Source organism: Alosa sapidissima, chromosome 15 (assembly GCF_018492685.1).
Source record: "Alosa sapidissima isolate fAloSap1 chromosome 15, fAloSap1.pri, whole genome shotgun sequence".
Lineage (NCBI taxonomy): Eukaryota > Metazoa > Chordata > Actinopteri > Clupeiformes > Clupeidae > Alosa > Alosa sapidissima.
Window position 1 is genome coordinate 2,059,631 of NC_055971.1, and position 18,570 is coordinate 2,078,200.

General features: G+C 41.3%; 1 protein-coding gene across 1 annotated transcript in view; it reads left to right on the top strand.

The window, feature by feature from the left end:
• Window positions 1-18,570, top strand: part of LOC121683381 (protein furry homolog) — a 227,594-nt gene that overhangs the window by 53,515 nt on the left and 155,509 nt on the right. The window contains exons 11-12 of the mRNA XM_042063004.1: window positions 309-412; window positions 12,707-12,815. Coding sequence (XP_041918938.1) covers window positions 309-412; window positions 12,707-12,815 — 213 coding nt within the window. The remainder of the gene's footprint in view (window positions 1-308; window positions 413-12,706; window positions 12,816-18,570) is intronic.

Consider the following 18,570-nt stretch of genomic DNA (forward strand, 5'->3'; position numbering starts at 1 on the left):
TGAATCCAATCGCACGCAAGGCAGCATGGGAACACCCAGGCTAGGGTTGCACAGCAATTTTAGATGACTGTAAATCTGTGAAAATCCACTCCACTAAAGCACCTATGTATTCCACCAAGGAATTCTTTTTGTGACTTTCTGATAGTGGTATGTAATAAATAAACTTTGTCAGACATTGTGATTGGGAACCTCAAATTTAGCTTGATATAGTAAGAGTCGAAGTTGAATCGATGATATCTCACATCACTCAGTCAAGGGATTTCTCAAACCAAAATGTAGCCCAAATGGTAAATCTTGTCAATTTGCAGAATAAGGATACCAAAATGGCGCGGGTTGCCTTGGAGTCTCTGTATCGCCTGCTGTGGGTTTACATGATCAGGATCAAGTGTGAGAGCAACACAGCCACTCAGAGGTATGTTCCCTTGTGCGGTTGTATTGAAACTGTTTGAATCCACATGCTTGAAGTTACAGTATCTCGAAAAGTCCCATCTCCCACGGGAGCTTGATATGCCAAGACTTGCTCGGAGTTTGTATACTTGTTTAAAAACAAATTAGGCATGAATACCGTCTTTCTTGGTAACTTTGGAGTGTCTGAATAAGCACACCTTTAACAGCGTCTTTCAAAGCAGCCACAACAACACACTGTTGAACTTGCAGTTGCCTTCCGACATCCACTAGCAGTTTCCAGTCCTGTGTTTTGCACCACCTACTGTCCCTGTCATTAACTGGTAATAATTAAACTTGTTTTTCAGCAATTTTAAAACCTGATTATGTCTCTAAACACAATGACCATGGGTCAGGCTTGCTTTGCAACCAGACAGAATTCCATGAGCCAACATCCACATGTTACTTTCAGCTTCTTTCTTCATTTACCCATTGGAAAAACAATTAATTGAATATTCAACAATTAATTGAATACAGCTATCATCCATGGCCCACAGTTCTCTTCTTTCTCTTCACACCAGTTCATCCATTGCCTTTGCTAATTGTCCTCCTCTTCCTGCTTGTGAACAAAGGGGGTTGTCTTCTCCTTTCTTTCCTATGCTGTAGTTTGTCATCCTATGCCATACCTTCCAATTGGCATCAAGACAAGACAGTTTTCGATATTTCGATATTTATGACTTCAGACTCGACTTGATAAAATTAGAAATGACTTGCAACTCGACTTGGACTTCCATGCTATTGACTTGGACTTTTTCCCCCAAAAAATGTTTTTTTTCCCATATCATATGCCATAAGGCATTCTGTCACACAGTAAGACCTAACATATTGTTTAAATCTGGCTAAATTAAAAAAATGGTCTCCTTTGTTCTAATTGTAAATACTTTCCCCATTGAGATAACAATATTTTTACAGTGCATGAAAATGCACTGTTCTGTTATCCGAAGTCTTCTTATTACAGTGCATGAAAATGCTCTGTTCTGTTATTCAAAGTATTTTTCTTCTTTATTCTCCTGACCAAAAATGTCTGCGTCTAATTCAGCTTCAACCGTTTAACGTAGAAACTTTGTTCAAACTTTGTAACGTAGGTCTTGAAAAGGACACTATTTTCCCCCATAGACTTTGCATTGGCACTATGACATCACAATGGGCCAGTTAAACTGATTGCACCTGTATCAACTGCTTTCTGCTCAACTAGGCCAACTCTCTCTGTGACCGTTTCTCAAAGTCAAGGAAGTGTCCTTCAAAGCCGCTCTTTCAAGGATGTTATGTCATCGAATCTCGCCAAGCACTGTTCTAATGTCAAGGGTGCTTTAAAATTCTATCAAGAACTGAGTCCTTTGTTCTGAGATTTTCGAGGATGCATGCGTGTATCCTCTGCTTACTTGGAACACCCACAATCCTGTGCGCACAAGATTTTTTAATAATGCACCTCCGTGTGCTAAAAAGAAGCCTTGCCTCGTCTTTGAAGGATTCGACTCGGCAGGACTTGTTCTACCAAGCACGAATGCTTGACTTTGAGAAAAGCCCTGTGTCTCTCCATTCTACAAGAATATAAGGCACATTCCATCAAACTTTCTATCCATTCATCCTCTTCAAACCATTCACTCATCCATGCATTAAACTATCTATCAACATCCATTAAAAAATCTGCCTATTAACTTCATATGGGATGGGCATTTTTAGACTTTTCCCCCTCGAAATTGCACTGTGCCTACTTCAGAGGCCACTGTTCCCACCTAGTTTGGCCTACCATCAAATGCTTGATCTCTTTAAAAAGCTGCCAAGGTCTTATTTGCCAAGGTATGCTCATGCGTTTTGCCCTATGGAAACTCCTCATAGGACTTTTGGGTTCCCAAAATGCATACTGACAATAAAAGGCAACCTCTTGGTGTAGAAGCATAATCCTGGTCTCAAATGAAAGGTTACACTCTGAGGTTTCTTGTAGACTATTTGGATTGTATGTCAGGGGTTCTGATATAGAATGACTACACAAAATATGGAATAATTACACAAAAGTCTCTTTTTTTGCATTTTCTTTGTTGCTTCAATGGGTGTGTATAAGATGGACTATACATCTGCACAACTAATATTGGATAAAACAACATAAATATTCCATTTCTAGGGATTCCTGTGAATATGTCAAGACCCAATATGTGGCATCTACTTATTGCACTGCAGCTGCACTGCAGCTAGAAAGTAGGGAAGCACCAAAAGCAGAGGAAAGGGAGGGGGGCATTTTTTATCAAATTTAAGTGAGACCTAGTTTGATTAATCTGACACTGTAAAGCACCATACAAATTGTACTTGAAAAAGGTTGTCATATCATATATGTATTCCCAAAAGTCCAACCTTTCAAATGGTGTATAATATTACTATGCTACATAATGTTGGATTCACGATCGTTTGGCGTTGTGTTTTAGTTCTGATGTCTGTACTGAAGATGGTCACTAAAGCTTGACGGCTGGATCAGGATCGGTGATTAAAAGAATTTATTGTAGATGGTACAACACTCACTAACCGGGCACAGGCTAAGTCTCAAACAGTAAAACTGCACAGAGTCTAACAGGTGTGGTAGTTAGTAGAAGCGGGCTGCTGCTGAGCGTCTTGGCATAAGATGCTCCCCGAGTCGCTTCCTCGATCCGTCTCGAAGTCCAAACCTGAGACAAAGCCTGTTATACTAAAATCATATCAACGTAAATCATGCCAACGTGGAAGGTACCAGCCATAGCTCAAAAATAATAGGAAAAGTACTAGCCCTGAAAACAGAATAACAAGGTGATATCTCATTCTGCCCATGCTATCACTACGGCCAGGAACATGGCAGTCTGACCTGTTGATGGTAAATCCTATGTGCAGACACACAGGCGCCTAAGGATTAGAACTAGGGAGTGAAACAATGGCATGTACCTCTCCACGTCTCTACTACACACAAAAAGTAACACAAAAGTAACACAGATGAACACATCAGAATACATACAGAAATACCCCAGATTTCTACAGTCCCCCCTCTTGATCAATTAAAAAACACAGATTTTTATAGATCATACAAAACAAATAAAAGGAGTCTGATGTGGTCTAAAGAACAGAGGACAAACCAAGACAAGATTACTTCTCTAGCACTTCGAAAAGGAGGAAGTGCCGGTGTCTTAAAAGAAAAACATAATAACTGATTTCGTTCCGGAGGATTGTCTCACACATAAAAAGAAATTAAAAAGGAAAGGAATCAAACCCACATCCTCGGTTCATCCCGAGGCTGGGCAGGAGGTACTCTAACAGGGGCCAATCTTGGATTGGTAGTGGTGGCACGCTTAATGATACACAACACCACTTGGATTGCTAAGTAGATGACAAAGATGGGAATGAGCAGGGGCATAATGAACTGGACAATCTGAGCAAACAGGGGCCCACCCCAGCTACTCAACCAACCTCCCAGGGACCAGCTACCATTATCCCGCTTAAGCTGCTGCACGTGGGCGTAAATATCTTTGATGTAATTGGAGACATTACCGGTCGAGTCAGGCACATAAGTACAGCATTCCTGTCCAATCAGAGCACAAGCACCTCCCTTACTGGCCAAAACCACGTCGAGGCAGAGTCTATTCTGAAGGGCAACCTGTCTTACTGCATACAGTTCTCGGTTAATGTCCGAAAGAGCACGTGCAGTGTCATTAGCTACTACATCAACAATGTGTACCAGATCTCTAATCTCATCAAGCGCCACAGTTAGGCCATAAGTTGGAATTAAAGCGGCAAAGAATCTCTGTATCGGGGTTGCAACAGTACTGTGACCCCCAAAAGCGTCACGCTTAGTCCTAGGGTGTATGGATGTTGACTCACCCACCAAATGTTCCCTCCCCACAATCCTCACAGCTGGAACAACATAAGATAAATAACAAGAGCCTTGCCAATTAGGGGGAAGATAGGAATATGCATACTGTCCACACACAAACATGGAACCACTTACAGGGGCTAGTGCATTACTGACGACCGTGCTTCCTGGCGTCCCACCTGGAACACGCATCATCGGGGGAAGGGGAATAAGGACCACTTCACCTGACTGTTCAATGGAAACCTCAGTCTGTCCAACCTGAACTTCATATGGGCAGATGCTCTGACCTACCACCGACCGTCCACTCTTGTCGGCCACCCAACAGATCACACCACGTGGGGCATAACTCAATTTAAGCTTAGTAGGGGGCCCTCTGGCCCATGGAGGATTGGGAAAGATGTCATCAGGGGAACCATTTGTAGTACTGTTAAAGGCTGCTACATACTCTGGGATGGTAAAGGGGATGGCTATGTAAGGATACACTTCAGAGGCAGATGGCATTAACCCGCATACCCAACACGAATGCTTACGCTTGGCCTGGGCCAACCCATGAGCCGTCTTCAGAAAAGTGTTGTCCTTGTGCACATCATGATGGCTGTCATACAGAGTATCAGTAACAATAACCAGGTGACACAGGATAACAGCACAACAAAACAACATTCTCGGTGACATTATTCGGTTGATAAAGAAGGCACACAACAACAGTTACACAACACAGAATTCAGTGAGCTGATCGCTGTTAGAGAACGATGGAGTTGAGGATTCCTTTGGAAAACAGAGTCTTTTTGGGGAGAAGTGAAGGAGACCAGCAGGCAACAGTTCAGTTCAAAGGCAAAAGTCTCTGTCCTGGATGATGTCCGTGGCTTCAAGCAACTTCATGGGTACATGTGGAGTGAAAGTAAAGAGCAGTATCAGTTGGAGGATAGTCATGGTTGCAGTGAGAACAATCATGTAATGATTAAATGTAATATATAATCAAGTTATAGTATTGATTGTAACATAACAATCTAACATGCACGCACATAATGATTAAACATTTCACAGGTATATGTAATCACTTCTGAATTAGATAATGGCTAATGCCAGTAATAAAAAAAACAGGTAAGACTTGTCCAGGTCTATCACCTTTCTGAGCATGAGTTTGTGTCACCAAGAGTCAATTAGCACAACACTCCAAGCAGGCTCGGTTTTACAGGGAAAGATTCTACACTGGTGTCCCTACCCTTTTCATTTTTTCCTCTGACCTCCCGTGAAAACAACAAATCCACCGTCAAAATGAAAGTCTTCCGTGAATCTTCCTCCCTGGTCTACACCCTATTTCTAAAAAGAAGACGGGCGGAAAATCAGATATAATTCGTACCCTGCTCGGCGTGTCATGTTTCCGGCGGATCAACTAGTTTGCAGTGGCTCGCGTGTATCCATTTGATTTTGCCCTGGACCTTTACTGCCGACTGTGTTATCAACAAGATCTGATACGGCCCATCGTACTTCGCTTCTAGCGCTAACCTTTGGGGCTTGTGAATCATCACCCACTGACCTGGCACTAGGGAGTGCCCACCTTCCGGGGGGTCTCCCCAGGCCTCTTTCACTTGGTTAGCCGCTGTCTGGACCGCTTCTGTCAATTGCACACAGTAGTTCAGCATTGCATCTGATGTCAGGTGGATGTCGGCTTTCCTCAGATCAATCGTGCCTGGTGCTGAGAAAGGCCTGCCAGTCACGATCTCAAATGGGCTGAGTCCTGTGTCCCTGTTGCTTGTAGCACGCATGCTACACAGGACTGTTGGTAAGGCGTCAACCCAAGGAATGCCTTCTTGATGTTTCTTGGCCAGTCGTTCCTTCAGCGTCCGGTTGGCTCTCTCCACCTGCCCAGAGGATTCTGGGTGGTAAGGGCAGTTCAGGGACCATTGCACATTCAGCATGCGGGCCACCTCCGCGCAGACTGCTCCAGTGAAGTGTGTTCCGTTGTCTGAGCAGATCTGTTCCGGCAATCCGTATCGTGGAATGATGTCTTTCACGAGGACTTTGGCAGTGTGTAGTGCAGTTCCGGATCGTGCAGGGAACGCCTCGATCCACCTAGAAAACTTGCACAGGACAATCAGAACGTCGCGATAGCCTTTGCACTTTGGAAGGGTGATGTAATCTATCTGAAGAACTCTGAAAGGCCCTGGTGGAGCAGGTGTTTTCAATGTTGGCAGCTTGACCTTTCTGTCGTGGTTGTTTTGCCGACAGGTGGCACACCGCTTGACGATGTCCCTGGCCGTTGCTGTGAACTTTGGGGCCCACCAGACCTGTATGAATCTGTTCCTCATTTTTTCCACTCCCACGTGTCCAAGCGAATGAATTTGCGTCGCCAGGTATGGCAGAAGACTTTCTGGAGCCACTGTTCGTGTTCCAAACCTCCACAGGTTGTCGTCATGGAGCTTCGCCGCATTTTCAATCCAAGTCCACTTCTCTTCTCGGCTTGCGCTGTTCTGCATGTCTTTGATGTTGGCCAAACTTTCCCGTTTTCCCTCTTCAGATGTTTCCTTGATCTTCTTGGTCACTCTCATCATGCATTTCTCGTTGTCATTTTCAAAAAAATTCCTGTTACCGTTAGATCCGTCCGTGTTTCCATTTCCGTGTCCATTCTCGTTAGTCGTTTCGTTATCCCCTCCCTCTCTTTTTCTTGCGGCTGTTCTTGACGCCGCATCCGCCAATGCATTGCCTCTTGCCTCAAGGGTGTCTTGCCTTGTGTGTGCTTTCACTTTTACAACTGCCAGGTCTTTTGGTAGTTGCCTTCAAGCAAGGCAGTAACGTAACGATGTAGGATCTTCAATGCGTCAAAAGGGTGCAGGTCTCTCATCTCCTTGAGTTCTTTTTTCTTCGTCCAGGTATGCCGTCCGGCATCCCGAGGGTGTTGTATGGCGGCGGACCACTTCTGGATTTCGTCGCCCTTTGCTGGTTGGTAGAACACAGACACACCATCAGCGTTGGCTACTGTGCGTACTGGGCATATGAGGGCCTCATCAGCTGATTCATCCCAGACATCCCTCTGCTGGTGGTCTGCGCCTCTTGGTCTTGGGCTTAATTACGGGAGCAGCCGCTCCCTGGCTTGCATCAGATGTGGATGGGGCGTCAGTCACGGGGACAGCAGTTGCGTCATCATTCGCTGGTGCTTGGTTGGCTTGTTCGGGCGACAGGTATTGGGGATTGGTTGCAGGTGGCGCTGGTAACAGCATGGATGGTGTTGGAGTGGGTGCTGTAGCAGTGGCCAGTGGCTGAAATTGGCCCTGCTGGGGTTGAGCAGGTTGTTGGTAGTGGGTCACATATGAAGCGTAGAGGCCAGGGCCTGTTGCTAGGCCCATGCTGGCTTGAGCATCAGCTGTAGATTGTTGGAAGCAGGGGCCTCTCCCTGTCGGCTGTTGGTACCCGCCAGGTGGGGTGCTGTTCATTGGCTCAAACAGACCTTCAATAGCCGGATAGTGTGCGATGAAACTGCCTCCCAGCTCAATAGTGTCAGAGATGTCCACTGCACTTCCAGAAGCCTCCACCATGGCAGGTGGCGCTGCTGGGTCCAAGCCGTGCAGTGTCGGATAGAGACGGGTGCTGTGCTGCCCTCCACGCCCCCCTCCCCCATGATGGGGCGGTGGTAGTGGGAGGAGTTGGCTCCTCCCCTCAGAGTGGCGCGCTGGGACTGCTCCTCTTCGCCTCATTCCAGTGTGTTCTAGCAACATGTCTGCTTCTGCCAACTGTTCCTCTAAGTCACGTTTCTCCATCTCACTTCTCCAAGTCTTGTCTCGAATTTCTGTCTCCAATTCTTGTATCTTCCTTCTCAATGACTCTTCCACAATTGCGGCCGTCTGCAACCTCTTGCCAGCTTTCCCTGCCTGAGATTTCAATTCTTCTGCCAGACATGTAGTACGGTGTTTTTCGGCATCCACCTCCTGCGAGCAGGATGCCCGCATAGCCCCCATAAAGGATCGCCTTAGCTGGCTCATTAACAAAAAGGCATAGGGCTCACGATGTCTGTTGTGCTTTTTCCAACTCAAATACACCTCACGAACCTTCTTAGGTGGCCAGCGCCCCTGGACAATAGATGCAGGATCAATTTCAAAATCTTTTCTCAATTTTTCCTCAAATTTGCCCAATTGAAATTTCTTCGCCATCCAATCTGACACATAATCTTGTATTTCAGCGAATGTCTCCTCCTGCTGAGGCTTCACTTCCTCCTCATCATGGTCAGCTGCTTGCTTATCTTCTTTTTGCTTATTGCGCCCGCGAACCATCTCTGATTTCTTACTCTCTTGCACAATGTCTTGTTCCAAATTATTATTGGGGCCCGAAGCCATACGAATTAGACTATGTGTTCGTACAAGGACGAGGTCCTTTATTTAAACTTTTTACTTAAATTTGTCAGTAGTGTGTGATGTTTTAGTGCCAACTTTTGCGATTCTGCTTTGGCCAGAGAAAAAAAAAACCTCTCTCTCTCTCTGTCCTTCTCCTTTTTTTTTTCCACACACTCACACACACACGCTCGCTGCTCCCGCCAGGGAAAAGAAAACACTCTCTCCTTATCTCTCTCGCTCCGGAACCTGGCACCTGGTAAATTATTTTACTCACAGCATGAAGCCCCAACAATAACTTTCACCAGTGTCAGTTCCTCTTAACTCAGACTATTTCCTTTCTCCCCAAAAACGGCTGGACAACGACAAAAAAATTAACGTCTCACTCACACCTTTAACGATCTCTCGTTAAATTCACAGTTGACCAAGTCAACAAAAACATAGGTTGGAAACCCTATTCCACTTTTCACCTACTGCACAACCAAAACACCCCCCCCTGGTGATTTTGTCTCCTCTCCGTATCACTGTAACGCTAAGTTTAGTCCTAGGCCATTAAACTAAACAAAGACCTTGAGAAACAACCACACAGTTCACTTCAGCAACAATAATGACTGTAGCAACAGTAACTCCTTCTATTTTCTCTTCGGCACCCGCACAGCATTTATCACAAAACCCACACAGCTTTTATCACAAAACTCACACAGCTCAGCATGTAATGGCAGTACAGAAAAAGAAAAGCTTTAATCCCCCAAGCTTGTCCGTAGTTAATCGATTACTTCTTTTAATTCGTTCACGAATCTATTCCAATTACCCAAAATATGTGTACACTTCAACCGTTTACTTTTTTCCGGAAAACTTCTTATATCAAATGACATCTAGCGCTAATCAATCATTGATATAGGTACGTTACTTGTCAAAACACTTAATGACACAAACTTCAATACTCTCATTAATGTGCAGCTTTAAATCAAAAAAAGTTCTAATTTACTCCCTAAATTATGTTTATTTTTTTTTAACTTTACTCTTGGTTCTTTTCACGCACAGAGGAGAAAAAAACTCTTTGCTTTCACCTGGTCAGAGTTTCTTCACTGCGGCGGGTGCACACGCGCACAGCGTCCTCCCTCTTGGTAGGCTTCCAGCTGGGGTTGGTCACGTCAGCCCGGGGCCCCAAAGTAGACTCTTCTTACAGATGTGAAGTTTCAAAATCTGCCCTCGACGTCTGTTTGAACCCGAAGACTCAGTCTGACCTCGCCGAATGGATGTTCTCGTCTTCCCCCTCCTCTTGTGTTCGGGTCACGGAAACCAAATGTTGGATTCACGATCGTTTGGCGTTGTGTTTTAGTTCTGATGTCTGTACTGAAGATGGTCACTAAAGCTTGACGGCTGGATCAGGATCGGTGATTAAAAGAATTTATTGTAGATGGTACAACACTCACTAACCGGGCACAGGCTAAGTCTCAAACAGTAAAACTGCACAGAGTCTAACAGGTGTGGTAGTTAGTAGAAGCGGGCTGCTGCTGAGCGTCTTGGCATAAGATGCTCCCCGAGTCGCTTCCTCGATCCGTCTCGAAGTCCAAACCTGAGACAAAGCCTGTTATACTAAAATCATATCAACGTAAATCATGCCAACGTGGAAGGTACCAGCCATAGCTCAAAAATAATAGGAAAAGTACTAGCCCTGAAAACAGAATAACAAGGTGATATCTCATTCTGCCCATGCTATCACTACGGCCAGGAACATGGCAGTCTGACCTGTTGATGGTAAATCCTATGTGCAGACACACAGGCGCCTAAGGATTAGAACTAGGGAGTGAAACAATGGCATGTACCTCTCCACGTCTCTACTACACACAAAAAGTAACACAAAAGTAACACAGATGAACACATCAGAATACATACAGAAATACCCCAGATTTCTACAATAACAATATGGTGCATAAAATTGATTTAGAATGTTGGGGGAAGTGGGGGAGTTGGGTAGGTGTGCCAGGTTCAGCGTAGCATATTCCACTGCTCACGTTGGTGACCGCACCAGGGCAAGCACACTTTCGCAGTTCCTCCGGAAATGCTTGCACTCTAGTTATTCCTGTCAGCCCACTTTTTTGGTCAGCTCCTGCACCTAGACCTTTTGAGATATCGCCACCGGTCCAACTCTGGAACGTCCGGTCAGTACCGGTGTATCCTGCTCGAGAAGATGGCGTCACTGACCCTTGTCGTTCTTCTGCCATATTGGATTTAATAGAAAGCGAAACTAAACTTTCACAGGTCACAAATTTATTCAGATCTTCACGAAACTTGACGTATATGATCCCCTGACCAAGCCTGACAAAACTTTTCAGAAGGATTTTTATCGAAATCGGTGGCGTAGCCGCCAAAACAGGAAGTAGGTCATATGTCAGGAACGCTTTCACATATAGAAACAAAACTTGGTACAGGGACTCGGGAATCCATTGTGAGGCCACACATTTGGTGCCCTTTGACCTAGGGGTCGCTGCAACTAGCAAAAATGTGTTTTGGCATTTCGGGTGTATGTTAATGCACTTCACCTGTATGCCGATTTTGGAAAATGAGCTACTGTTAGAATTCTTTGATCATGCCAGGTTCAACGTAGCATATTCCGTCTGTTCACTGTAGTGACCGCACCAGTTATTTTTTTTTATCTTTGGTGTGGATATCAAGCAAAAAGTTTGTCTTAACGTAGGCAGAGGACAAAAGTGTGTAGAGCAAAACGTCTGCATTTCCGATTTTTTCGTCCCCCGGGAGTTTCACAGGTGCGATAATTCAAAATCTCCATGTTATTTTCCCATAGGAAAAATTACAAGATACCGGATCTCCTTTTATGGGCAAAGATGTTAGCTTTTTTGTAGGCGAACTTCAGAAGTCTATTGCCTACGAATGGAAGTGGGGTGAGTGATGGCTGTCAATCAACCCTATGGGCTCCTTCCGAACTTTGTTTAGAAAACATCATTAATTCTGTGCAGCAAAGCACATTTTTTCTTTTCTACATCATTTTCCTTCCTGAGGATCGTTTGTAGTGCTAGCTTTAATTAATTTATCACATCATAGAAATATTGCTAATTTCCCTACCCAAAACATCTGGGGGCCAATGAAACTTGCTGCCGGGCTGTATCTTTGAGGTTCGTGTATGATTTGTTCATTCGTTTTTCCATTTAAAACCAACAATAGAAAACAAAAACGTTTATTCTATATCCATTTCTAAAACCAAAATGAAAAACACAGATAAAGGGTTGGTTTTTCATTTTCCAAAATTGTATGTCAAATTAAAGTTGACAAATCAGATAACAAGACAAGCTCTCACATTCCTTCATTCGTTTTGTTTACTTGCCAGAACGCAATTGCCATGACTCGGAAGTCACCGTTGTTCTCAAATAGAAAGCATAGCCTACAACATTAATTTACCCAAATCTCTTTATTTTTTGGAGGAACGTGAGCTTGTGTGTCTGATTGCACACACACACACACACACACACACACACACACACACACACACACACACACACACACACTGGTTTCACCAGACTCACTCTTTCATTTAACTTCATGAAGAGAGTCTGGGTACTCTCTATTGGGAAATGTTTCCTAATGGGGGTAGATTTTGCATTAAACCTGCCAATCTTTCAGCTTCTAAGACCCCCTTTCTCTCTCTGTCTCTCTCCATTGAACTAGGAATATTGATCCTAGTTACCCTAGCTTACTCGTTGAACTACAACTGAATGTCGTCAATATATGCCCTGACTAATGGCAAAATCCTCTCAAAGACCTGAAAGTAACTGAATGCCTTTCACAACAGATTGTGAGACACAGATCCAAAGGCATTCACAAGAATACCACACAGAGGTCTTTGCCGTCCATCCTTGATATCTGAATTTAATGTAAAATGTTGTTATGTTCCAAACGCTCAGGATATCCTGGGATACTGCTTTCCACACAGATAGACCAATATATAAAGTAATATCAAATTAAATTGACATTATCGGCTATACATCAATATGCATGAACAGTCACATTCTTTGTGTACCTTTAACAGAACACTACAACAGAACTTTAGTGACACTAAAATTAATGCATTGTTGTATTTTCCCTCCTGCAGTCGCCTAAACATGATTGTCACTACGCTGTTTCCCAAGGGATCTCGCAGTGTGGTTCCAAAAGATATGCCACTCACTATCTTTGTCAAGATCATTCAGTTTATTGCTCAGGTAAACATCTACTCTTTTCAGCACGGTTAATGGATAGTTTAGTCCAATTGTTTACATTTCAGTCTTTAGGGGAAAATTCTAGAAAGAGACTTAAAGGAGAATTCTGGTGTGATATTGACCTAAAGTGTATTGAAACATGATACCGAGTGTGAACGTATGTCTCATAGCCCATCTCGGCTTGTCCCCTGCACTCCAAAATTTGGCGCTAGTTAGCCGATGCTACCAACAGCTTTTTCAATAGTGGTGCTTCGGCATCGGGCTAGCCATGCAAAAAAATCACTGTTTTACACCCATTTACGAGGCTCAATGTATCTCCACACTTCATTGGTAGACTTCCGAGGGCCCTGACATTTAAAACGAGACATTGAGAACTTTGAAAGAGCACTGGTAGTTTACTTACAAGACGATTTGGATTCCAGTTTCTTCCAGTAGCAGCAACTGGAATCCATGCATTTCCACTGAATTATTTTTGGAATCTGATCCCTTATCATACCTGTTCATTCTTACTCGTTGCTCGACTTATCGTGACTAAATTCAAGATGGCTGCAAACGCTAAACTTCGTGAAGATACTGTCTGTATAAATCGGCTAGCCCGATGCCGAAGCACCACTATTGAAAAAGCTGTTGGTAGCATCGGCTAACTAGCGCCAGATTTTGGAGTGCAGGGGACAAGCCGAGATGGGCTATGAGACATACGTTCACACTCAGTATCATGTTTCAATACACTTTAGGTCAATATCACACCGGAATTCTCCTTTAACTCAAACTTTGGGTTATCATAGTAACTGGCTCTGTGAACCTAACTTTACCTTCTTGCTAGCATTTGTTCTATAAATTAGTTATGTATAATTCTGTAGGATTTGAGTTGAGTTGTTGATCACTTCAGTCACATTTATAATTCCCAAAATTTTAACATTAAAACTACACAAAGCTCTTATGACAAACCCAACGTTTCTCCATATCTATAGCCTCCTAGTGAGCAGCTTTACCTTAGACCTTAGATGTGCCACTATCATGACTAATCAAAGTTTACCATTTTGAAATTAAAACTAAATTAATATATATATAAACTTATACAGTTAAGAACAGAATTATTCATACACATATTGATTTAATGTTGATTTTCTCTTGACCAATATGTTTGTTCTGACTGAAAATGGTACTGCCTCATGGCTAAAGGTTGTAAGACAATATGGTAGAAACATGGAATCAAAAAAGAAGCGTTTTCATCTTTTAAAAAAATGTATGAAAAATGGCATGTCCACAATATTCATACCCTTTTTAAATAATCAGTGGAAACATCTTTATTTGCATTCACAGTTCTCAAAATGGTTCTTATAATACCTACCAAGCCTCTTCATGTTTCCACAATGATTGTAGGCAGCTATCCGGGCAGAAACGATTATTTGCCATCACTCTGGCTTTGTGCTCACTGTTTTGACGGATTGAGGTTTGGACTCTGGCTGGGCCACTCTAAATGTTGATATTGTTCTCTGTTAACTATTTCTTTCCTTGTTTGGCTGTATGTTTTGGATCATTGTGTGGTTTAATGGTCCAATGCCGCCTACTGGGGTAGTTCTATTGGAACACTGCCTGATCTTTTCCTCCAGAATCATAATTTAGCCCCTTGTTTTAGTGTTATAGTACAGCGGCTAAGCACCGGGATCGTTCAGTTTTTGCAGAAAGCATGAAACTTGGCACAGTTATACTACTACCCCTAGTGATCAAAAATTTAAATGGACCCCAACTCATAGTGCCCCCTAGTGGCCTCCATCTTGAATTCAAATATGGCTACCATTCTTAATAGAATTGTTGATACAACTTCAAAATTAAACTAGAAAAGCATTTCCTGAAGGAAATACAATGCATGAAAATGCAAAAAATATGATGTAAAATATCATACAGAGTAAAAACAAACTATATTGGTTGCTAGGTAGATGAGGTTTAATATAGTTAGAATGACCGAACAGTTAAATAGGTGGATAGTTTAAATGGTTAAATTATTTGCTAGGTAGATGAGGTTTAATATAGTTGGAATGACTGAACAGTTACATAGGTGGATAGTTTAAATGGTTAAATTAGAATTAGGTAGTTAGATAGTTGACGATAACTAACAGTTGAAATGGCTTTAATGTTTGCTAGCAGTTATGTTAACTATGTTAACAAAGATAATAATGCTAACCAAGTTACTTAACTTAGTTAACTTAGCTAATGTTTTCTAGCAGTTTAAAGTTTAAAAACAGTTAAAAAAAGTTAAAGTTTAAAAAAATGCTAATAATGCTAATGCTTTTAACAATGCTAACCATGTGACTTAGCTAACTTAGCTAATCATTTTTAGTAGTTATGCTAACTATGCTAACTAACATGCTAACAATGAGAACATGCTAACTATGCTAACCATGTGATTTAGCTAATCATTTTTAGCAGTTTTGCTAACAATGCTAATTAGCATGTTAACAATGCTAACATGTTAACTATGCTAACCATGTCCTAGCAGTTTTGTTAAAAATGCTAATAATGTTAGCAATGCTAACTATGCTAACCATATTACTTAGCTAACGTAACTAATCATTGTTAGTAGTTATGTTAATTATGCTAACTAGCATGCTAACTATGCTAACCATGTCATTTAGCTAATCATTTTTAACAGTTTTGCTAAAAATGCTAACAATGTTAACCATGCTAACTAGCTACAGTGGGTATGAGTCATAGTTGATGACAAGTAACAGTTACAATGGCTGAACAGTTAAAAAGTTCAGTAGTTTGAAGGGTTAAATTGTTTTACAGTGAAATATTGTAGTGAGAACTTTTATTTTGAAACAGTTTTTGGCAGAGGAAGCAGTTGAACAGGATGTGTAGTCTTAATAGGGCCAGTTTGTATGCTTAAAGCCTGAGACTGGCAGTTGATCCAGGTGGCCTGAACACCTGCCATAGGATTCTAATTGCTTAACGGCTGTATTATGATGTCACAATCAGCAATGTTAAGTCTATGGGGATTTTTAAAAAGTTTTTCTTTAATAGTTTAAAAAGTATAAAAGTTTCAGAGTTGAAAAGACATAGCAGCTTGGTCCGTTTGAATACCTACGTTACAAAGTTTGAACAAAGTTTCTAAGTTAAACTGTTCAAGAGAAATTGCGTACGGAAAAAGTGGTAAACGGAATAATAATAAGTTGTTGTTGTTGTTGCCTTGGAAGAACAGTACAGTGCATTTTCATGCACTGTAATAAGAAGAAGTTGTTGTTGTTGCCTAGGAAGAACAGTACAGTGCATTTTCATGCACTGTAACTAGAAAACGCAATTCCAGGGAATTACCAGTGCATGAAAATGCAAAACATATGGTGTGAAATATATTGTTAAAACAGATGATGTGCTAATTGGCAACCAACATGATGAGGTTTAATATAGTTGGAATGACTGAACTAGGTAGATGAGGTTTAATATAGTTGGAATGACTGAACAGTTAAATAGGTGGATAGTTTAAAAGGTTTAATTATTTGCTAGGTAGATGAGGTTTAATATAGTTGGAATGGCTGAACTAGGTAGATGATGTTTAATATAGTTGGAATGACTGAACTAGGTAGATGAGGTTTAATATAGTTGGAATGACTCAACAGTTAAAAAGGTGGATAGTTTAAATAGTTAAATTATTTGCTTGGTAGATGAGGTTTAATATATTTGGAATGACTGAACTAGGTAGATGATGTTTAATATAGTTGGAATGACTGAACAGTTAAATAGGTGGATAGTTTAAAAGGTTTAATTATTTGCTAGGTAGATGAGGTTTAATATAGTTGGAATGGCTGAACTAGGTAGATGATGTTTAATATAGTTGGAATGACTGAACTAGGTAGATGAGGTTTAATATAGTTGGAATGACTCAACAGTTAAAAAGGTGGATAGTTTAAATAGTTAAATTATTTGCTTGGTAGATGAGGTTTAATATATTTGGAATGACTGAACTAGGTAGATGATGTTTAATATAGTTGGAATGACTGAACAGTTAAATAGGTGGATAGTTTAAATGGTTAAATTATTTGCAAGGTAGATGTGGTTTAATATAGTTGGAATGACTGAACTAGGTAGATGATGTTTAATATAGTTGGAATGACTGAACAGTTAAATAGGTGGATAGTTTAAATGGTTCAATTATTTAATAGGGACTTATTGTAGCCAGGACTTTTATTTTGAAACAGTTGTGGACAGAGGAAGCAGTGGAACAGTATCTGTAGTCTTAAGAGAATCAGATTGTATGCTTAAAGCAGAGAGGGTTAAAGCGGAGCGAGAGGCGCAAACGTTCGACAATTTCCGCGTTCGATTATTGCAAGGGGGAGGGGGGAAAATCCCCCTTTATGCAGACCAGAGTAAACCCTCGCTGCACTAATGTCAATGGAGACTTGTGGAATTTTACCAATAAATTGGTCATTATGTCTTTCTGGATTTGTTGAGGTTTTTTTGGAAAATTTTGTCATAATCTGTAAGTGTTTGGGATCATTTCAAGCCTAAAAGTGTAATTTTTTAGTGTTCGGATTTGTAATAAAATAACCTAATATCAGACCACGCTGCTGCCAGTTACTGTCCGGTTGTTAGCATGCTAGCTAGCCTCTTAGCTAAGGTAACATTTTAAACGGAGAAGTGTAATTTCTTTTAAATGACAACTAGCTGAATAACATTACTGACATTAGTTAAAGTGGATAGTTTATACTCAAGTGAATTTGCAACAGTATATTAAGTTTAAGCGAAGTCCTTCAACTAGTCACTTGTTAGCGCATAGCTGTACTATTGCCATAGCTACTCCCATCCACTTGTATAGCATTTTAAGCTAGTGTTAGCTAGCAAGCTAGCTCGGTTCACATGACTAATTAAATTATTCATATCATGTCCTAAAGAATGATTCATTGGTATCATACACGATTATATACAATATTACTGTGAACACAATTATGTTTATTTGTTCTTATTGCTTATTAAGAGAGAAAGTATATTTATTGACGTAGGGTGACACTCCCACTTATGCAGACCGGAACTGTCCCGTTTTGCTCCCATAGTAACGAATTACGTTGCTCTATCTTGCTAGTAATCAAGGATCTTTGCTTAAAGCCTGAGAAACTGACAGTTGGTCCAGGTGGCCTGGCCACCTGCCACAAGATTCTAATTGCTGTGATGTCATAAAGGCTAATGTTAAGTCTATGGGGAAATTTTAACAGTTTTTAATTAATAGTTTAAAAAGTATAAAAGTTACAAAGATGAAAAATACATAGCCCACATGTCCTAAGTAAGACCTACGTAACATAGTTTGAATGAAGTTTCTACGTTAAACGGTTGAAGCTGCATTAAATGCGTTAGAAGAAGAATAAGAAGCCTAGGAAGAACAGTACAGTGCATTTTCATGCACTGTAATAAATCGGATAACAATAGAGTGCATTTTCATGCACTCTAATAATAAGAATAATTCGGATAACAGTAGAGTGCATTTTCATGCACTCTAATAAAAAGCCTAGGAAGAACAGTACAGTGCATTTTCATGCACTGTAATAAATCGGATAACAATAGAATGCATTTTCATGCACTCTAATAAGAAGACTTGGAAGAACAGTATAGTGCATTTTCATGCACTATAATAATAATAATAAGAAGAAGAAGCCTAGGAAGAACAGTACAGTGCATTTTCATGCACTGTAATAAGAAGACTTGGAAGAACAGTATAGTGCATTTTCATGCACTATAATCAGAAGAAGAAGAAGAAGAAGAAGAAGAA